This window comes from Psittacula echo (assembly GCF_963264785.1).
Source record: "Psittacula echo genome assembly, chromosome: 3".
Taxonomy (NCBI): domain Eukaryota; kingdom Metazoa; phylum Chordata; class Aves; order Psittaciformes; family Psittacidae; genus Psittacula; species Psittacula echo.
Genome location: NC_137736.1, coordinates 117091185 through 117114664, shown reverse-complemented (window position 1 = coordinate 117114664; position 23480 = coordinate 117091185). Strand labels below are relative to the sequence as shown.

Here is a 23480-nt window from a genome sequence, read left to right as displayed (position 1 = left end):
GGTGCTGCCTGTCTGCTGGGGACAGATCTGCTTGTGTGGTGTCAACTAACCCCAGGCAGGGCAGGTTTTTACGTAAGAGGCTTTATATAACTATCAATTAAAAGACCATTATCTGAAAAGCTTGTATTAAAAGCTGGCCACTCACTGGTGAAAATAACACTTCCAGAAGATGCTTGTGACTCCCCCAGTGACCCACTCAGGCTACTTTTTCCTCAGTACAGCCAGCCCACAGCCCTCCTCTGCAAACTGCTGCCAGCATCTATTTCTTCCACAAAATTGTCCAATTTAAGTTCTTTTGGCATTTGGTCCATCTCAGAACCTGCTGGAACTGGTAAGGTAGCAGTCAACTGTGACCTTTCAGAGGGAAGAAATCTGTGTCCAGCTTGGAAGCAGTTGACAAGTGAGGATGCCCCTGATTTGATGCTGCCAGGAAAAAGAGTCTCACAATGTAACATAAAGGCTGGGAAAAATGGCAGGAAGTGGGATAAGGCAGTGTTCTGGTGCAGGTTCGGTATGAGAACAGAGTGAGCAGAGGCACATGTCTCTTCTCACTGGGCTGCTCCAGCAGCTCCCAGGCCCCTTTCCTTTCAGGGCTACTGACCTGAGGTATTCCGTCCTCTGACACTCAAACTCCATTTCTTACTCTTCCACATCTATCAGATCCTGCCCTCCTGTACTGTAATCTATATACTGTCAAAACACATTAGTTCTGTGTATTTACTCCCCCTAATCTGATTCTCGTTTCTAGCAAGGTACCCTGGCCACCACTGCCTTTGAAGACCAGGTGCATTCCAGGAGAGTAGGTGACCTCACCTCCTCAGCCAGGCTGTTGGGGAGAGGATGGGAATCTCCTCCCGTGCAGCCCAAGCCCATGCTCCTGGGAGCTAGGCTCAATGTCTTGTGATACAGAGGAGGTAGGGTCCCACCATACAGATTGCAGGCTGACCTCAAAAACCCCCAAAGGGTCATGGGAAAAAAAAAACCTACTGGAAGGTCCCTGGGTCATGTCTCTCCCATGTCATCTGTGTGCTCTCACACCACCATTCTGCTTCTGTATGTATTTAAACATATCCCAGTATGAACAGGCTGTAATGGATTTGTCAGTTCAGTACCTACTAATTTCACCCTTACTCCACCATTCCCAGCACTCACTGGCAGCAAAGGAAGCAGCTGCATCAGAATGTCAGGATTTGGTAACTGTATCTGGTACTTCTGTAAAAGGTATTTATGAAATGAGGTAATTTATAAAGTGGAAAGTATTTAGAAAATGTTTGAAATAAAAGCATATGGCTCATGAACTCAGGTCATCAAAAAGTCAAAGCCATCCTTGCAATAGCACCCTTAACAAAATAACTAGAAAACAGGCCTGGTGAAAACAAAGGTGTAAGAGGAATATAAGTCACCCAGAAACACTAAAAAATGAAGCACTGTAACGGGCTATAATCACAGACAGAGTACCCTTTGATGCTTCTTTAATTCCAAAGCAGCATTTATTCCCATATACTATGACATTCAGTAACAGTGCAACAGTGGGCTTCTTTTTCCTCATAGAACTGAAAGTATTAAAATATCTTCCAGCTTCAATACTGAAAACTGTATTTTTGGGTCAAACTGTTAACTCTCCAGAGTTTACAACTCTATCCATAGAAAACTGCAAATAAGTACAAGTTCTCTTGCGCTGACAAAGTCCATGCCCATATCCATACTTGTGTACTACTACAAACTTACTCCTCTGCAAAATTCAAGTTCAAGAGATAGAGTTCTATAGAAAAGATATAATTGTTATTTACATTATCACCCCAAAACCAAAACAGCCTTTTAGAAGTTTTAGAAAGAACTTGCAGCTTCAGGCAGTACTTCAGATTACCAGACACTCGTGTCTAATGCATTAAGCAGTGCAAAACCCAAATTACACCAAATTTGGTGCCACTGGAAAAAATCAAAACAGAACAAAACCAAAAACGTTTCATAGAAGTGAAAACTGAAGGCATTTACAGAGAAATGTCATAAAAAGAACGCCTTGCAAACTGCTTTCCATCCTCTTCACTGTCTTTCATGGTCTCTCCTGTATAGCAAACCAGAAATTACTTATTTTCTTCTTGATGTTGCAGTGCTTTGGAATGGATCAAATTCATCCTGCAATTTGTAAACAGATATATGTTACTAAAACTAGATGTATTCAGAACCATAGAAAATACAATCACTTTTAGATTAAACTAGAAAGTCTGGTCATATTACTCCATGTTTTCTGACAGACCTGGATTTACTGGTTGTGATATGAAAGAGATTATCTATGGATTTAAAGGCCATCAGATATTTAAAAGTGCAAAACCCCTATATATATATAAAAAATATATCCTTTTTATAAGAAAAAAATAAACAAATAAAAGGACATAGCAAAGCACTAGGAGAGATTACAATTACTTTCTTCCACAGGCAAAATAACCTATTCCACACATGTCAGGAATGACAATGAACTGATTAAGAACTGAAGGGAAAAAGAACTGGATATTTTCCTGAGATCCCTTCTAGCCTTGTATTTGAGGATTCTGTACAAATTCTAAGTAAAGCTGGTTGCAATAATCTAGCCCTGTTAGTGAGGAAAAAAAAAAATCCCAACAAAAAAACCAAAACTATTTTTCCTCTGAAATGCTTTATTTAAGTAGCTGTAGAACAGTAAGTTATAGGAACTTACATGAAATAAAGGTAAAAAGACACCCCTTTTACCATACCTCATCTGACTCGAAATCAACTCCTCTAGATGTTTGGCTTTGTGAACCTCTTTTACCAAGTGAAGGTGTAGACGACAACCTTGAAACATACAAAAAAAAGAAAAGGCATCAGCATGTTCTTAATTACCAGATATTCCAGTAAATTGCCCTTCACCTTAGATTTGGACCATCAATACAGAGATTAAGAATGAAGAGAAGTAACATAAGTAGAACAATTCAAATTCCCAAACTCTAAAGCTCTGACCTAGCTTACCCCAAGCAGCAGACCAATTTATTGTTAGAGAAAGATCTACCACATTAATAGTTAAAAAAAAACAATTAAAAAATAAATAATAATAATAAAAGAATATAAATTCTCTAAATAGTGATATGACTGTCTTAAAAAATCTGGTTTTCCAGATAGTGGATCAGATCCATGGACTCTGATGACTGCCAATCAGAGATATATCAGTTATGATAGTGATCATGAAGTAAACATACCTACCTTAGACTGACTTTAGAAGAAGAAGCAGTAGAAAGTACTTCTACATCGGAGTCATCATCTATAATATCCTGGAAAAGAAATACCATTTATAAAGCTTTTTCACAGAATTTATTCTTACAGTGATAGAATGCATAGCATTACAGCATAGAACCTTTGGGGGTTTTCCAACTATATTCCCACTTTGTTATAATATATATGCATATATATATGTATGATAGGGCTCCAGGCTAGAACTGTATGATGCACAAATACAGTAAAAGTTTTGCTCTTCAGATCACTGATCTTGCAGAATTCACCAAAATACTCATGTAACTACAGTCGGTATCGTAGGCTATGGTCACAAATAAAAACCCCCTGGTCATTGTTTTTCTCAGACAAACACGATAGCAAGAAAGGGTGCAAAAGGTCTACAACTGAACATGCAGAAACTTGCTCCTGGAACTTACAGTTTGGGAATGTCTCCTGGTTTAAGGCTAATATTTTGACCATATATTTATTATTCAAATCAAAAGACAGCACAATTGCACTTATGCAAAGGTGAACTCTTACCTCCGAGTAAGATTTAGATGAATTCAACGGATCTGGTTTCAAAGACCCAAAGGCTAGAATAAAACAAATGTAATATTTTTAAAGTGCTCACACAATTACTTGCTGATGTTTTATTTAAAATCTGCTTAGCAGGCATTTCCTCTACAAAACAACCTGTAAAACAAACAAGTAAACCCCCACAAATCCAACCCAAAACATAAATTAAGCCTTTGCTAGAGCACGACATCCCAGGGATCTACCACTACTGTGCAGCTTCCCAGTCCAGCTGAAAAACCTTCAGTAACTTTAGTTAAGAGGAGAAAAATATTACTGTAACTGATATTCCTGTATGTCTAACAATTTAGGCATTTGCTAACATTGATTTATCTGCAGTATTTTAGGTAATTTGCTGTTCAATTTCAAATCTAAGTAATCTGCTGATTAATTTAAAGTTCACTCTACTTTTGGGAAGTTTGTGGAGTCTCATGTATAGATTTGTGAACAGTATTTTTTTCTTTATTACTCAAGATTACCTGTGCTGTTTCCTCAGAGCCTCTCCTCTAGAGCAAGGAAGGGCTACTCTCACATACGTGGTTTAAATCACAGGTAAGTTTCTCTTCCCTAGTAAAATCCAGCATTCCTAAAATTTGCTACAACATAAGACTAAATGGATTTGCATTAAAGCCCACAAACGTGTAAACATCAGCCAAGTTTAAACTTAGTATCCACTGAGGAATATTCTACATATAATAGATATTATTAAGTTGCATTCTTCTATGCTTATTCCTTAAGGCTCTGCACACAGTAAGATGTTCCCTATTTCCATGTCTAGACAGAAGTTCCTGACACATTTCATTTTACCCCATGGTAGCAAGATATCACTATTCTGATCTTCCCCTCCATTAGTCTTTCTCTCATCACTGTTCCTATTTCATTAGAACCAAAAGAACCTCTAACAGCTGAATTTGACTAATAGAAATAAAGGCAATTTAGGCACTTCATCATTAAACAAACACCTTCATTACAATTTGAGAAAGCAGATTACAGCAACAGACAAATCAAAGTCCTACCATCCATAATAGACATATTCTTGGCAGGCACAGATAGAGGCTTGTAGGTTCTGCTCCTAGTAGCTGACTCTCGGCCACTGCTTCCTGTAGGGATAATAACCAATACGCAAATCTGTTCAGTGGTTATTTTATTTTTCCCTTTAGCTTATCATAACTGAGTGGCAAGTCACTTAAAAACCTATATTGTCTATATTACCCCTTCACTTTCTTCCTCAAACCAAAGCCCTCCTTACACGCAGAAGAGCTGCTCCAAGTCAAGTGTCCATTGCTCCACAGACAGTCTCTTCACACATATGCCCCTGCTCTGATGTGATCACACCAGTGCTGCAGCACATTCTCACAGAACTTGTTTGAAGGCACTAACCAAATCAGTCCCAAGATAACTGCCTTTGTTTCAACTCATCTTGCTCTTAGACCTTTGGGAGTATTACTGAGACAACTCAAAAGAGTACGTTATTGCAAGATCCCATCTTTTCTTTATATATAATGGAAGTACAACTATAATGGAAGTACAAATCTAATAGAAGTACTGCTACCACTGTAAAGTGCACAATCACACAAAGCCAAGTAGCTATTTAATGCTTTTTGCTTAGGAAACACTCCCCATTTCCTCAGTCCCTAGAAACAATGAAGTCTCTTGTAAATTGCATTAGAGACAATCTACACCTTCTCTCTATACTGATAAACCTATAGCAGTAACAAAGGTTTAGCCATGCACTTCACTGCACACACCTTCCCAATAATGAACCTTTTAAGAGTCTATTATGTTTCTATAGCTGGGAAGCAGGAAGCAAGACATTTTTATTTGAACCACCCCATGAAAAAGTGATAAATTCAGCTTTGTAAGGCAGCCAACTCTATGTAAGATGATAATAAAAATATTTGAGAATGATTTTCTTTCCCCAGGAGTCCTCAAGCACCAGATTTCCACTGGATTGAAGATTCAGAAAAGAGTAGCCTTTTAAAGAAAAAAAAAAAAGAAAAAAAGAGTCAATAACTGCAGTACAAAGAATGCGAAGCTTTTCTTACCTCTCCTCCTTTGAGATGAACCTCTTGCTGTTGGATTTTGCCCTCTGGCACCTCTTGCCCTGCCTCTTGCTCGACCCCTTCCTCGGGTCAGTGTTGCAGGAAAGCCATCATCTGAATCACCACTGCCTTTCATCCCGGTATCCATGGCTTCTTCATCACTGGAGGCTGCAACAAGAACTGCATCCTCAGATCTGTGGGCTCTAGCCCTGGTCATTGCCTGAAATGGAACAGTAAGTGCTGTAGGAGAAAGGCTCTTAAATGATGAAATGCACCATTGTTAAATCCTAGTTGTGATACATAGTTCTAAACCACTGAGGCTTAGAAGACCCAAATGCAGTGTTATGGAAGGCAAGGCAGTTTGTCAAAAGGCAGGAACAGGATTTACTCTACTTTAGATATGTACATACAAAGTAGCTCTGACAACAGAGTGGAGCTAGTTCATATGATAGATTGTCATCCTATGTCAGCTATGTACATATGCTCAGAGGAGACCTGATCTCATTGACAACAGTGCATTCTTAAGACTAGTTCATGTGAAGATATCTCAGACCATGAGAACCGAATCTCACCCCAACTGTACTTTTTCCTCAAAATCTTATTACAGTCACACAGCTTGCAAAGACAAAAGAGCAGCAGTGCTATCGGGTGGCAAATCTCTTTGGAAAGACATATGCAATCTAGGTATCAATTTCTGGAAGATCTAAGACTCCCAGATTGTTGATGAGGACAATAATACCTAAAGACTTACCAACAGAACCAATTTGTCCCAGTAATATCACTCAGTACAGCCCATCCCCATGTTCACTGGTGATGGGATCACAAACAGTTCAAGCTGCCAGATCTCTCAAGACCATCTGTTTGGTCTCACCTCAGTTTAAAGCAAGAACAAGTCAACATTCACATTCACAAATTGCACAAAAGAGATCTCAAAAGCTTAGGCACACGTGATATCAAGGAAGATTTTAGAAAGACTTACTAATCTTCCCTAGGCAGACAGGCACTTTTTAGCAAGGACAATGATGAAGTATTGTTAAAAGACTTCATTTGTATGCAGAAATCACCATTCTATTCTAATCCTCATTCTGTGTTCAAAATTCAAAGGAGTTACCTCACGAACTTCCTCATCCTCTTCTTCAGCATTCTTTTTTCTACTCTCCCTGAATTTTCTCACCTGAATAAAAAAAAGAGTTCCCATCAAAATAACAGTTCATTTCACACAATACTCAAAACACAGTGAGAAGTCTTAATGAGCACCAAGTTGTTACATCAAACTCATTTCAGAGGGGAAGAAGAGCACAAAAATAACTGTACAGTTTATTTAGAGCCTTTTCACGCTATTCTTAAGAATCTCACATTCTATGAATTACTGGAGCCACATCACTGGGGAAAAAAAAGCTTAGGATATGATGAAAAGTAGGAGATTCTGTGTTCAAGAGAAGTAACTGGGATTTGACAACAGGGAACAGTGAAATATGAATAAGCGGACAAGGTGTACAGATGAAGAAGCAAGACAGAGAACAATGACTCTGAGAAGAGACAAACGTTGCAATACATGTACACCTAAGAAAGCTCAACTTGACAAGTATGGAAGAAGATATAATGGGTGGATAGTAAGAAAATATTAGTCCAAAAGACAAACACACTCCCCTCAAAAGGCACAGAAAGCCTGCAGGTACTGATAGTTTACGGTCTCTTTCAACCCCTCATGAATTAAAGCAATCAATCAACAAGAAAACAGGTAGATGCAACCTTCCTCCCCACACCAAATTATTCTTTACACAGTGCACAGTTAACAACTTGTCACACAATGCTTGAATATTACAACTGAACACATGGGCTCATGTGGAAGCTCAACAAGTAGAGAAGTCTCTTAAAGATTACTTGATACACATAAATCAGGTTTGTCTCTGGGAGACCCTGAGCTTCAAGAAGTTAGAAGCTAGTAGAGCACCTGAAAGATAGGTTTCCTTTATGTTTGCCCTGTTCTTGTACTCTTCCCTGAACCAATATGAAAAACCTAAGACAGCATATCTACCATCTTCCTCACAACAGATATACATAGAGATCTACGTAGAGTGACAGATCTTTTCTACATATGCATGTGCATATAAAGTGGGAATCAGTAAAAGCATACCTGTGTACTTTTCAACACAAGCTTTTACACTATGTATCTGAAACTCCATCACCATATTTACTAACTCCAGAAAACTACTAGAGGCAAGTCACTGCACATGCTCCTCACACAGGGAAATCTACTAAACCAGGTTTGAACACCGTTTATTTTGCTTTCTGTCTTGACCTCTCTTAAGAGATTAACATTAAGACAATATTACCTCCTCATCTATTTTCTCTTCCTCTGCAGCAGTGCGCCGCTCCTTAAGAAATCTCTGTGTTTTTTCCAGCTGAAATTTCACCAATTCTTCTATGGCATCTTTTTCCTCTTTGTCCACAAACTCCTGCACTGCTTCTCCCATTCCTCTTTCAGTTAGAAGCGAAAGCTGTACTTTCTTTTAAATCGGGAGAAAACATTTTGTTAAGAAGCATCTGCCAAAGAACACCAGCAATATTCCTGCTGTTTCACATAAACGTTATATTAAAATGGTTCCAAAAACAGTAACATGCACTGAAGACTTCAGAGAAAAGTACAGCAATAAGCAAACACATTACTTTGTATAATACAGTTACAATCCTCTTGCTAGTAACATGCTATACCTACTTAAGAGTATTTTCAAGACTCAAAGAAAAAGGTTTCAGGAACAGTAAAGAAGCTAAAGTGCTAATAATTTCTAAAACAATTTGTCTGAAATGTGCTGCTGAGAGAAGGTAATCTGTACTCTTTATTGGCTCCCCTTCCTTTTTTAACTAAAGATTAACCTGTACAGAGATAAAATGCTATTAAAAACAAGCCCTGAATTATTGCAGATGCTAAATTTTACTGTAAAATCCTGATATTAAAAAATGGCAGTTACAGAACAGATCATTGTTATAAAGCATTAAGAGCTATTATGCAGAAGTCCACCCTATTGAATTGCAATCCTGTAAGTATCAATAGTTCTCATGCGTCCATCAAGTAAAATGACATTCATCAAGATACTCTATTACTATGGACATTAATTAGTAAAAGTAGTAGATGCTACTGGTGCTGTTTTGCAGCCATTCTCTTCTCCACCTGCTTTCCCAATACAGTATTTTTGGCAAGATGATGTAATTTGGGGTATTATCTTTACCTCAGGAATCCTTGCTCTAACGGCTTCTGAATGCTATGCTTGATCAATAGGACAAGGGATAATGGATTCAAACTTAAACAGAGGAAGTTCAGGTTAGATATAAGGAAGAAGTTCTTTACTGTGAGGGTGGTGAGGCACTGGAACAGATTGCCCAGAGAAGTGGTAAAAGCTCCATCCCTGGCAGTGGTTCAAGGCCACGTTGGACAGAGCCTTGGGCAACATGGTCTAGTGTGAGGTGTCCCTGTCCATGGCAGGTGTGTTGAAACTAGATGATCTTAAGGTCCTTTCCAACTCAAACCATTCTATGATCTAGATAAAACATTTGGGCATCTGACTCACTAGTTTTCATTATTTTTTTTTACCTCTGAGATGTTACTGTCCTGGTATTGGAAAGGGAAATAAACTGGGTTTAATGGAAGGGTGAGGAGACAGCAAACTACTGGAGGGAGCTCTCTTCTTTCTCTCTCTGCTTTAAATAAAGTATAGAATTGAACCATGTCTGAAATACATTGCAAAGTAACAGGTTACTCCAAGTCAGCTGGTAATAGTAAATGGTATAATCTCGCATTGACCCTATAGAAAATTCAGGTAGCTTCTCACTCATATCACAGTATGCTGCCTCCTATTTCCCTCCTGTAAGAACATAACACATCATTTAGTACAGGGCAGACACTGCCAAGTTCGCATGAAGCATTATCATAATGTTCTCAAACCAGCATGTGTCCACATACAACCTACATACACAACAGTTGTTAACCCAAGACAAATACTTCATACAGGAACTCACATATGATATAAATCCACTTCTTGGTGAATGTCAGTCTTTTCATGGCACACCATTTCCATTAAGAAAGAAAAAAAAAGAATAAAAAGATTATATTTCATTAAAAGGCAAATCAGAAAAGGTAGACAGATACCTTCTCCGCTGTCTGAAAATACTGCTTCACAAGGTCTTCCACCCTCAGTGTCATCCCCTCAGAAGCAGGTCTGCCAATCAGATTCTCAAAATTAAGATCATTGTCTAGAATAGAAAAGCACAGTGGCACTGTCACCCACATCTGTAGCTTTTATCATCCCAGTGACAGGAATGGGAAAAAAAGATTAATATAGGCCTCAAGAACTGTGGTCCCTTTTATACATAAAGGATTTTTGTACTAACTGCGGAGTCTATTTGGAAACACAGGTGACCAGATGCAATAACTGTACAAGACAACTCTACCACTAGCAGATACAAAGTGTTCTTCTAATTCCCAAATGTCTGGAATGATCAATTTAACACTATGTCCTGAAGGTTACTGTAACTGTACTCTAGAAGTTCACAAATGGAAGAAAATCAAAGGACCCATAAAGCACAAGGCTTTTTTCATACACGACTCTGTTACCAGGGAAGAAGTTTTCCTGCAAAGCACACTGACTGATTTTTAGTGGAAAATGCTCGTAGCTCATTATGGCTGTCTCCCATTCTCAGGCAGCAAGGTAGGAATGACAGAAAATAAAGGGGTAATCAAGGGAGATTACCACAAACCATGCAAAGTAATCTGAATTGACTACAGATTGCTCCCAGACATCTGCCATACACAAACACAAACCATTGCTTTGTTACATAAGCAGCTACAACAAAAAGCAGCTTGATGAGAATCTCAACATGACCCAGCAGCATGCACTTGCAGCCCAGAAACCAATCATGTCCTGAGCTGCATCAAAAAGGGTGTGACCAGCAGGTCGACTTTGCTCCTCTACTCTGCTCTTGTGAGACCCCACCTGCTCTCCTGCATTCAGCTCTGAGGTCCCCAACATAAGAAGGACATGAAGCTATTGGAGTGAGTTCAGAGGAGGGCACGAAGATGATCAGAGGGCTGGGGCACCTCTGCTATGGAGACACGCTGAGAGAACTGGGCTTGCTCAGCCTGGAGAAGGCTCTGGAGAGAAAACCTTAGAGCAGCTTCAAGTACCTAAAGGGGCTGACAAGAAATCTGGAGAGGGACTTTTGACAAGGGTGTTTTCAGTGACAGGACAAGGGGGAAAGGCTTTAAACTGAAAGAGGGGAGATTTAGATTAGATATTAGGAAGAAATTCTTCACTGTGAGGGTAGTGAGACAATGGCGCAGGTTGTCCAGAGAAACTGCGGCTGCCCCATCCCTGGCAGTGCACAAGGCCAGGTTGGATGGGGCTTGGAGCAACCTGCTCTAGCGGGAGGTGTCTCTGCCCATGGCAGGGAGCTGGAACGGTATATTCCCTAAGGTCCCTTCCAACCCAAACCATTCTGTGGTTCTAAAAGGAACAGTAACAACTTCTGAACTCATGAAGTCTTAACATCACCTGTACTGAACCACAGCATTATGAACACATGTACTGAAAATTCTGACTGCTTTATTAACCATCTCCCTTGTAGTAGAGGATATCTAATAAAACAATGCTAGAACCATGATATTTTCACATTCTCTTCCTGAAGCAGAGATGCACGTGCAGTAGGAAAGTTAACATGTATTGATGAAATGTGATGACAGCAGTATCTATGCTGTATTCTGAGATGTTAATGAGATTACACAACTACTAAATAAACCAAAGCAAAACAAGATCAATAAATTAAAAAAAAAAAAAAATCACTAAAAGCATTTTTTATTCATGAAACATGTTTTGAACTCCGTAAAAATGACCATGTATGTAAAAATTGTCAATGGAATTGGAGTACTTATAATGTGCTAATGTGAAATATTAACAGTTCTTTAGCACAGTCTGTTCTTGTGCAAGCTGCATCTTCATTAGCAACTATTACAAATCCAGTATTTGGGCAACATCTATTATCCATTTACGAAAAATTCTAGGCAGTAAGGAATGCTGCAACAGTAACAGCTATTATTTGTTTTGCACAAATGTTTGAATAGAGCCATACCTGGAACAGACAAGCCAAGAGCATCTCAGACATGTAATTAAATAGGGCAGACGAAATGCTGTCCTACATTCAGACGTGTTTTTTTCTCGATATACAAACAACTATCAAGCCCACCCTCTCCATGACTATTTTAGGAATAAACAAATTAATGACTACAGCAACGAAATAAAAGACAAAACAAAAGGGGGAAACGCACAACACTCCTTTCTCTTCCTGCAGTGTGTCCACACCCAACACTCCTCATTCTGAGAGGTCTTAGGTGTGTAACACCTTTCATGGTAATTACCATAGAATCATGGAGTAACTCAATGTGGCAGGAGCCTATGTATGTTACCATAAGCAATACAGTATGGTCTGAGGCCAAACAATTATTTATAAATAGCTGTCAGAAGATGCTGTGCTAAATATGAGAATTTTAGACAAACTCAGAAATAGAGCAGAAATACCTGTGCAATATATACTCTTAAATGAGATTCGGCATCTTTACTCCTCCTGTAACACACTAGATGGTAGACACCAAGCCTTTGCAAGTGCTGGGTTACAAAATAATGTAAGAATGAAAACCTAAGCAAGCCAATGATCCCTACCTGTTGTGGTTTAAGCCCAGCCGGTAACTAAGAACCATGCAGCTGCTCACTCACTCCCTCCTTCTCCCCTCCGTCCCGAAGGGATGGGGAGGAGAATCAAAAGAATGTAACTCCCATGGGTTGAGATAAGCACAGCCCAGTAACCAAGGTGTAATACGAAACTACTTCTGCTACCACCAATAATAATGATAAAGGAAATAACAAGGGGAGAGAATACAATTGCTCACCACCTGCCAACCATTACCCAGCCCGATCCAAGCAGCTATCTGGGCCTTCAAAGTAAGTCCCCCCAGTTTACATACTGGGCACGAAATGTTGTGGTATGGAATACCCCTTTGGAAAGTTTGGGTCAGGTGTTCTGTCTCTGCTTCCTCCCAGCTTCCCCTCCTCCCTGGCAGGGCATAAGACTGAGAAAATCCTTGGTCAGAGTAAACATGACTTAGCAAGAACTAAAAACATCGGTGTTATCAGTGCTGTTCCCATGCTGAAAGTCCAAATCACTGCACCAGCTACTAAGGATAAAAATGACTGCTACTGCTGAACCCAGAACACTTTCTTTATAATTACCATTTTTCTCTTTCTGTTCACGATGCCTGAAGAAGTGTATGATGTCTTTTGGGTTAGCCACCCTATCCATGTACTTCTGGCTAAAACGATGGACATTGAATGGTTCAAAGCCACCTGCATAATCTACCTAAGAGAGAAAAGGAAAAATTTAGATATGAAATTAACAGAAAGAGAGAAGCCACACAGGTGTCCCTGGCCATGATCAGGGGGTTAGAACTAGATGATCTTTGAAGTCCTTTCCAACACAAACCATTTTATGATTGTATGAAGATGGGTTTGTTACCCTTCAAAGGAAAAGTGAAAAATAAGCCAAACTAAAATTAACGCTTTACCATAGAATGCAGAATAGTTTATGGATAATAACAATAATAATTAGTTTCATTTATGGAAACCTTCAGGAAGGTTTCCATAAATTATACCAGCAGTCTAATGCTCAGACCAGTAGTGACATACTGGCATGACCAGTCTCATCCTTTACCATGGAATACTTGTTGTACCACAGGTAAATGGAATCATGGTATGAAGATGGTTTATATTTGCCTGTACACAGTAAGACATTTAATATATTATGTGCTTATGCTAGAGCATGACTTTGCTTTGAAGCTCAGTGACCTTTCAAACCAAAGCAACCCAGAGTGAACAATTCCTTACACGTAATCGTATGAGAGGCTTCCCTGGCTGGCGTGGATTGCCCAGGCGCTCTCGTTCTGCATTGTCTAGCATTATCTCAACCTGTGAAACAGAGTTAAAACTTCAGTTACACTTTGTTCTCTTACAGATGTACGAATCCTTCAACTATACCTTAAAATACATTCACAGCTGCAGGGGTGAGCTATAAAAATTAAGTGCTATAGGATGTGCTCTCATTCCTGAACAATCCACAGCTGGATTCAACCAAACCCCGTAAGAATTAATGGAAAGAGTCATAATAAAAAGCTTATTTTTCAGCTATAGTGTAGTCCAGCAGTACCTACATCACTGACCACTCAGTGTTTTACTTTATAAGCATTATGCTTTGTTAGATTTCTAGTTCCAGGGAAAAGCAGAAAGAGACTTATACCTAAGAACCAATATCAATTAATAAACCTGCTTCATTACTTCTGCCCCTTCAGGCTGCACAGCCCAGCTGCCAGGGTTTAGGTGCATGTATTTATACTGATTCCAAAGTGCACATCCAACAGTGCCCCACTCTTATGTGGGAGTTTTCATACAAAAATGATATGGAGGCCCATAAAGCAATTATAGCCTATTTCGATAAGTCATCCCAGCCAAGGAATCTGGAAGGCAAGCCTTCAGTGAATGGCATGGAATTAGCTTCCTGTGGAAACATGGCCTAAGTTCTTTTCCAGTAAATTTGAGAAAGACACAAGATTCCTCATCTTTGTCTCAAAACCAGTCAGATTCCATTCCCTGTCCATACACTGTTGTCCATATACTGTTAGCACTACAAGTTACCTTTTCCATGCAGAATGCTTGTATTGCTTGAGTTACTTTAGGATTATCAGGATTAAAGAGATCTGGATGATCAGCTAGAACAATATCCTCCATGTAGAAAGTCCGCACTGTCTCCAGAGCAATCTTCTGCATTTTCATTTTTTTCCCTCTAACATGCAGCAAGCCAATGTGTCTAGAAGGAGAAAGGAAGGAGAAAAGTAACTTCCTACAAGATTAACTTCAGAGATCTATGGATTAAAAATCTGGCTCCAATTTATGTTTACCTTTCAGGGACAAAAGTTTAAAAGCTATAGGAAATTCCTGAATCTGTATTTCAGGGTTGGCCCTGCCAGACTTCAGTTCTATTATATTTAATTGTCCTTGCTCCATACACAGCACATGAACACAGTTCCTTGTATGCCAATTTATCAGGGTGCAACTCCTCAGGTAAATTCCATTTGCTTCAGATGTTAGGCTTAATCCTAAATAAAGCAAAAGTTATTCTAGGCACTGATTCTATCTACTTAATTTGTTCTATCACACTCTGAACTAATTTACATTCTAACACAAATCCTTTCATACTTAATAGAAGTATTTTTCCTTTTTCAAACACATCACAGACGTAAGGCAAGGGATAAATAAGAACAAGAAAACATCACATACTTCTTCACAGCTTCTCCAGGGGACAGAGATGTGACCACTGAACTTCCTGGCTGAGAAACATAGAAATGCTGTTGTTCATTTTGGCATGGAGCTATTTTGCACTCGTGTTCATGACCCCACACAACAAGATCAATAAAGTCATCTAAAAACTGCTCTGGGATGTAGTTGGTAGCTCCATGTTTGCTCCTGTTCAAGAAAAGAGAAAAATAATTAGAATGTGCAGCAAGTGAGCAAGAGGGGAGCCAAGGAGGAGACAAACTCATGGAGATTTAAAGTGATATAGAAACTCCAGGAAAAACACCTGAAGTACATGTCACATCAGCTACTCTTCACATTTATTCCTTAAATAATTGTTTAAAGTGTTTAGTTAAACTTAGAGTGCTCATTCTTTTCTCCTCCCTTTTATTCAGATCTCTCTTTTTTTCTTACTTGACTTGCAAGGCTTTAGGGTTATTTTTCCCTACAAATGCTTTTATAGCACCTCACAGCATTTTTAATGGTGGGGTAGAAAAACACTGAATTAAACAGATATGGGAAACACCACCCCTCCCATCTCTTTCCAGAAGGCAGAGGAGATGAAAGAATAGTGAGCTCCTTTAGCCTACTGGACAGAGATGAGTACTCAGGGTTATCTGAGCTGTATTTGTTTATTCCTGCCTCTCTGCTACTCTCCCATGAGGAATGCACTCCTTGAACTGTAAGAATGGATTTGGAAAATAACTACCTGTTCCTACTACCACTGCTGGAAGTGTGCAGGCAGAAAGAACACATGCCACCTATCCTGGATTCAAACTGTAAAGTCTAGCAGTGTAAGGGAAGATACAGCAGTCCTCAAATCATAGTCCAAACAAGGACAGAAAACACAATATGAAGTTAACACTCTCAGCTCTAAGACAAGACTTTATTATATACATATTACACTACAAACCTTCCACTGCCCCTAACCATAAAAGTTTGGGAAGAGATTTCCCAAAATCCCAAAATTCTTAAATTCATTTATTCCAACACTTTTGCTTTACAGTTCTTTTCTAAAGAGCTGTAAAACAATTCCTGCATTTGGGAAAATCCAAAGAAACAAGCTACTCACAAAAACCAGCAACTAGTACACCTGGCTTCCTCACCTATCCTTTTCAAGGCAGTTTAATGAAGTAACACAGTAAGTTCAGAAGTCACCCTCATTCATTCAATATTGTTACCTATTTTGATGAATCACAAACAAGTTAAACCAACTATCTTCATCTTCCTTCGGTCTCAGCATGGTTATTTGTTTATTAACAAACATACGATACAACCTCTCATCTGGAATAGCCCCTGGAGTGGACAAAACAAAACACTAAATCATCTTTTTGTGGTAAACTAACTATTTGATAGCATTTTTATTAGCAGCTCAATTAAAAAGAGCATAAAGAACACAACTTTGTACCAAGATCAGATCTTCATTTTCATGACCATGAGTCTAATTATGAATCTAAATAGATAAAAGTATAACTTGGCTATTTTACTAGATAGACTTCTAAACATAAGACATTTTAACATAAAAATCTATCTTTAAACAACTGCTAAAAGCAGTTTCATTACCTACATCTGGTTTGAGACATCTCGCCAGCATTCTGTGGTGAACAACTGACTATGGACAGAAAAAAAAAATCATACAAGAGGTGTTTTGTTTCTTGTTGACAGAGTAAGAAGTATACTTGGTTGTACAGTGGAGTCTAAAACCACATAATACTGAGTAGAGATAGACTTCTTAAGCATACTTTGAAATTCTCTACCAAACAGCTAATGAATTATGCAAAGTCTGTGCTTTCCCACACAGCAGTACTTCTGAACTGTGTGTGACTGATTATTTCCTTGATGTTTTTAACAAAGAAAAAACCCCAAACAAACCATCCATACCCAGGGTTGATGATGCATATCAATAAAATACCATATGGAGTTTTACATGCGTTGAATGAGAACAAGTGCTCTCTAAACCAGAGAAAGTCAAGAGGGTATATATAATCCTGGCATAAACTCAAAGAAACATCTCAAACATTTTCATGCAGCAACACCTGTGCTTTAGAAAGCTGCTGCATTTCTCAGTAATGATTTTGGATACTAAAATTCAAATGCTTTTGGAAACCTTTATACTTTGGTATTAGCACTCCCACTACTAACCCTTAGAACATCCAGCAAACTTTTAGAGCTCAGGCAGTTTATGTTTTTAAATATAACCAAACTGGCAGGTGAACACACAGTGCTTTACTTAAAGCGGAGTTTTACTTTTACGCTTTACTTAAGCGGGAGGAAGTAAGACTAACACAACAGTGAGAGCGTAAAAGTGTGACTGCCTGACTCAATACACATGCACTATCTCTGGCTAACTTAAGCAGTTGTCATTTAAGACCAATAGAAATACAGAAATAACGTTATCGAATGATTTAAATTATTAAAAAAAAAAAACAACAAAAAAAACCAACCAATGACAAACACAAAGAAGGAAAAACCTGTCAACCAGTGCCAATGCAGCAGGAGGAGAACCCTAGCACTGTCACAGAGCTGATATGTTTTCATTTAGTGTTACTTAGACCTTCATGCTTGTTGCAATGCTGTATGTTTTTTCCAACCTAATTTAGACCTACTGAACTCCAGAGATACGTGAACAACCTGGCCACAGTCTGGCAGGCTGATACTTACCCAAGCCATACAGAGCAATTTTTGTTCTACCCTTACGGAGCAAAATGGGACTAATATCTATTTTCTCCACGGAAGCTGAACGTCCAAAGTGATTCAGCAATCCTGCACAGCTTAAAATATCCAGAGCACACAGTGCATCTGCCTGCAGAAAATATCAAGAAACAGTATAAAAGCTTTGAACAGAACACTTAGTCTTCAAAGTCTAAATGAAACAGTCTCAAAAGGGAGAGAGAATATCTTTCCTTAAGCAACTTCTGCAGTTGAAAACCCCACCACATATATTGGCTTTTTTTTTAGTACTCACAGATAGAGAAGCAAATCCCTTTTCCTTAAAAGTCTCACTGCATTTGAACAACTTGAAATTAAACATTAAATCATTCATAAAAACAAACAAAACAAAAAATTCCAAACAACTACAGCTCCTGCAGTTCCAAGCCCCTGCCACAGGCAGGGACACCTTCTACTAGACCAGGCTGCTCCAAGCCCCATCCAGCCTGGCCTTGAACACTGCCAGGGATGGAATTCATATGGTTCCCTTAACCTCTTTCCATTCTCTTTTTTCATGTCATACTTGACTTGCATATCTTTAGCAATTCTGTTAATTCGTGACAACATAGTATTTATCTGAAGAGTGGAGCAAATTACTAAAATCAGGTGGTTCTCCAAGAACAGTGTTTTTTGACGTCTCTATTTCTAGAATATTTTTTTTGCAATATAACAGTAGAGTACAAATTATGATGATAATTACCCCTGTGGGATCATCATGATTGCCATGAATACTAAACACTGGAATAGAAATGTTGAGATTTTCATCCTGATAATTCACCCATGGAAACCTGCACAAGGAAAAAAAAAATATAAGAAAAACAACAAACAAACTTAAACTCCATCTGCAAATTTGGGGACAGCTCCCAATATTCTCTTCAAACAAACGTCATCTCAAATACATCGCAACAGCAGCACAAATAAGCACTAAGTGGCTATGAATAAGTTTCAGCTGCACAGCATAAGAACATTCTTACTCATGGCCTGGAACAGCACTTCCCACTGGGAACAGGGTAATAAAAGATGCTATTTAGAGCAAGCCTGTGAAAAAATTGTACAACATGCAGTGTGGTACATGCAAGAGCAGCAGACTGGGCTCTGCAACCCGTGTTTACACACAAAGAACTCTGCTGATTTACCACAGTGATTCACGGAAATTGGTTTACTTGCACGGCACTTGCAGGACAGAAATGATACACTACATAAATGTATCCGATGTCAAAACACGCTCACAGGCTTCTCAAAAAATGGTGTCTGCTCCTTTATAGATTTAGATTACAGAAGATGATAGGTGAAGTCTGTTTAAAACTGCACTGTTTCAAACAAACACTCCTAAAATGTCACGGTTCCAGCCACAGATGATTTAAATCACAAAAAACACAACATGTTCATTAGGGATGCAAACCAAACCTCACAAAGTTTACCGAAGATACTTACATGCTATTATAAAAATTAACTGCCTGATCACTCAGTATTTCAAATTGAACAGGACGATCTCCCATGCAGTATTTTCTCAGTGACTCCAAACAAGCGTGTACTGTTTTCCTGGAAGGTTTGTTGTCATGGAAAAGGTCCCCACCTAATAAAACAAAGTCCACCTGTATGTAACAAAAAGCTTTATTATTTTAATACAACATTTTGTATTGCCTTGAAAGACTTCTAAGCAAGTAGTTTAAATCATTTTTTCATAAGTTCCACGTATCTCCTCATATCTGGACTTTTAGGTAGAAGAAGGTGGTAGACACAGACATGGTATTTCATTTCCTCATGAAACGAACATTAACTGAAATTATTCATTACATCAAAACAAAACCCAAAGAGATGCATTTATGAAGAGCTACAGGAGAAAACAACTGACAGTACTAAAAACAAAACCAAAAACCAGTGAAGTGTTTTAATAAAGGTCTCTGGATTGGCTCCTGAACATTTGCTTTGACAGGCATGAAGACATGCATTATCTTTCCGTTGCTGTGGTACCTAGTGGGAAGAAATCAGTAGCTAACCCTAGAATAGTAAGGGTTGGAAAAGACCTTAAGATCATCTAGTTCAAACCCCCTTCTCACGGACAGGAACACCTCACACTAAACCACGCCACCTAAGACTCCATCCAACCTGGCCTTGAACATTGTCAGGGATAGAGCATTCATAACTTCCTCGTACAACCCATTCCAGTGCCTCACCACCCTCACAGTAAAGAACTTCTTCCTCATATCTAATCTAAACTTCCCGTTTAAGTTTTAACCCATTACCCCTTGTCCTATCACTACAGTCCCCAATGAAGAGTCCATCCCCAGCATCCTTGTAGGCCCCCTTTCAGACACTGGAAGGCTGCTATGAGGTCTCCACGCAGCCGTTTCTTCTCCAGGCTGAACAGCCCAACTTTGTCAGCCTGTCTTCCTATGGTAGGTGCTCAAGCCCCCTTATCATCCTCAAGGCCCTCCTCTGGACTTGCCACATTACTTTGAGAAGGTACTAGTTGCAGTGACTGCATATATATTTAGCTTTTGAAGAAAAATTAGAAAACAAACAAACAAAATCCATTGTCATCAAAATTACAAATAATTTAACTCAGAAACACTGAATCTTTAAAAATAGAACCACAGAATCATTTAGGTTGGAAAGAGCTTTAAGATTATCAAGTCCAACCATTACCCTAACACTGTCAAGTCCATTCCTAGGTGCTACATCTGTTTTTTAAATGCCTCCAGAGATAGAGACTCCCCTGGAGAGCCTGCTCCAATGCCTGACAACCCTTTCAGTCAAGAAATTCTTCCTAATATCTAACCTAAACCTCTCCTGGTGCAACTTGAGATCACTTCCTCTTGTTCTATCATTTGTTACTTGAAAGGAGAGACTGACACCTCACTATAAACCCCTTTCAGGTATTTGTAGAGAGTGGTAAGGTCTCCCCTAAGCACTCCTTTTCTTCACTTTCCCAAGAACTGGGTCCAGTAAGCACATTGGGACTTCTGTTCGTATCAGGAGGAAGCCTCCTGTGACAATGACCCATCTTTTTTTCTTTATGGAAGCAGTTTTGATGCAGGGTGAAAGCCAGCTTAACCTAGGTGACACCTCCAAGCCAGATGAACATTGTCCTCATTACTGTTGTGTTTCACTTGCAGAGCCTCACGCCTATTGTGGAAGAGCATTCAGGAAGGTGGGGTAGGCACAAGAGATGCATCGGCTGTGCATGTACATGGGTGACATGGTTTAGTGTGAGGTGTCCCTGCCCATGGCAGGAGGGTTGGAACTAGATGACTTTAAGGTCCTTTCCAACCCTAACTGTTCTATGATTCTATGTTGCTATTGCCCCTATCCCTTAATTCACTATGTTCAGCCAGGAGGAAAGAGGACAGGGAATCCTCCATGTCATGTGTCCTGTCTGCCTGTCCGGCCTGTCTCAGGGCAGGCCACGGTGTGATTCCAGCAGTCTGCCTCATTCTCACACTCTCTGATACTCCTCACCCTAACTCAGCTCATCCCAGAGCTCTGTCCCTAAGCAGATGGGTTCCTCTCCATGGGCACACCCTCAACAGCTCTGCTCACTACTGCCATCCCACACTGGCACAAGAGCAGGGCACAGCCTGCAGCCATACACCTGGGTGGCAGCATGTTCCCACCAGAGCTCTGTCTGTGCAGCTGCATCAGTCATGGTGGGTGCAGAGCTTGGAGAGTCCATGGCTTTCTGCTAGGTGGACACCACCACCCCCTGGTCAAGCTGCAGAGCTTCAGCCCCTTCCTGCATGAACTGCTGCACAAACTGCTGCATCACACCTTGTTTGCCCACCCTACTGGTGGCACTCCTGGTCACTGGCATTCCCCAGGACAATCTGAAAACACCATTCATGCAACCAGGGTTATAATTCATTAAGAAAGCTCTCATAGAGGAATAGGCATTCCTTTTACTACAACAGAAACGTAACTGGTTGCAATCAATAGCAAATTAAATTACCAAACTATTACTAAGGATCACACACCACGACGAAGCTTTATAGCTTTTGGCAGATTGGAACATGCTTTCCACTGCCTCACTATCAAAATAGTACTCACTTCATTTTTTTGAGCATGGTCCAGAATTTCATTAAAAGTCACAAACGTGTCATTTCCACGCACTGGGTCCTTCTCCATATAGCCAAGATGAATATCAGTAGCAATAAGTATTTTAAAGGTATCTTCATCATCCCTGAGTAAGACAAGAAAATTTGTGTTAGAATGCAATATACTTATGAATTTCAACCCAGACATTAGTAAGAGAAGTTGCTCTACTCAAAATCATGAAATACACAGATTTTTGATAAAACTCTATCAAAATAACAGTCCTGTAATATTCTCAAAACCTTTCACCACTTTCATTGCAAACAGCACTTCACCAAATCAACCAGATTCAGTTATCCCAATCACCTCACTTTAACAAACGGCTTCACCAAATCAACCAGATTCAGTTATCCCAATCACCCCACTTTAACAAACGGCTTCACCAAATCAACCAGATTCAGTTATGCCAATCACCCCCCTTTAACAAACGGCTGCAACCATCTCTCTGAAGTGTCTAACAAAGCCTAAGGAATCCTTTGCATGTTTTCTGCCCTTAAAAAGACTCGGTGAACAAACATTCAGTTCCTCTCTGCACTAGCAATCTACCTTCATATGAAAGCAAGTATGATGACCATAAGGACCTGGATGAAAACACAAATCTCATTCCAAATATACAGAAAACTTTCTATTTTATATGTCAGAGCTGCAGACAACAGGAGCTTACTGTGAGTTGATGGTACTCATCTTTGCACCAAGACTCTTCACGAAAAGGCTCAGGACAACGCTTAGTAAGTCAGGTCAGACAGCAAGCTTCCATCTTCACAGATGCTAGAAAGCGCCTAAGAGACAAAAAGGCAGGGCATGATGAGCTGAGCGATCAGTTACCCAGTCTTTGACTGGGAATTACCGTTGCAAAAGAACTCAAGGTAAAGGAGGCCCCTGCTTGGTTTAGCTGTCCCCTACCGCGCAAGACACATGGTACCCCTGGAGCGCCGACAGCCCTCTCACACCGGCCACCCAGTCACGGAGCACTGCTCCTCACACCGCCCCCCAGGAGCAAGGCCGCCCGGAAACATGCAAGGAAAGGGCAACTTCCCGAGAACGGCCGCAAAGCCGTGACTGGGCAAGGGGCAGGGGGGGCGGGCACCGGTTCGAGCACGACCGCCATCGGGTTCGGCATCGACGCAGGTAGCGACGGCGGCCCAGGAGCACTGGGCAGAAACCAGTGCACGAAGAGCAGCGGGACGCTGCCCTGCTCAGAGGGGGATACCCGCAACCCCCAAGCATGGGACCCGACCTGGCCCATCCCTCACCTCCGGGCCTAGCACAGCCATCTGCTGCCGAGCACCGTTTCTATGGCGCGCCGCTCGAAGCGCACATCTACCTACCTCCTGTCCCGCGCCGCCGCCGCGAAGGCCAATCCCGAAACCAGCTGGCGGTGTGTCACGTCCGGTGGCGGCCAGGCCGCCAGCCGCCACGGCCCGGAAGAATTCGTGGGGCTGGCGGCGGG

At 40.2% G+C, this 23480-nt stretch overlaps 1 protein-coding gene across 5 annotated transcripts; it reads right to left on the bottom strand.

Moving 5' to 3' along the window:
- Window positions 1–1535: 1535 nt before the first annotated feature.
- Window positions 1536–23449, bottom strand: MRE11 (MRE11 homolog, double strand break repair nuclease). 5 transcript variants are annotated; one of them, XM_080613133.1, is made up of 20 exons: window positions 23359–23449; window positions 22695–22809; window positions 21986–22118; window positions 19373–19533; window positions 18639–18726; window positions 17891–18032; window positions 16411–16525; window positions 15215–15400; window positions 14573–14744; window positions 13769–13849; window positions 13118–13244; window positions 9988–10091; window positions 8177–8350; window positions 6952–7014; window positions 5844–6060; window positions 4815–4898; window positions 3766–3818; window positions 3217–3284; window positions 2733–2811; window positions 1536–2136 (listed from the first exon to the last, which is right to left on the bottom strand). In XM_080613133.1, exons 2-20 carry the CDS (start codon window positions 22712–22714, stop codon window positions 2089–2091), a joined length of 2115 nt encoding a protein of 704 aa, XP_080469259.1. In that variant the 5' UTR covers window positions 22715–22809; window positions 23359–23449; the 3' UTR covers window positions 1536–2088. The 5 variants fall into 5 exon arrangements, with proteins under 5 accessions (XP_080469259.1, XP_080469260.1, XP_080469261.1 ...); XM_080613134.1 differs by having other exon boundaries at window positions 22711–22809; XM_080613135.1 differs by lacking the exon at window positions 4815–4898.
- Between the last annotated feature and the right edge of the window lie 31 nt (window positions 23450–23480).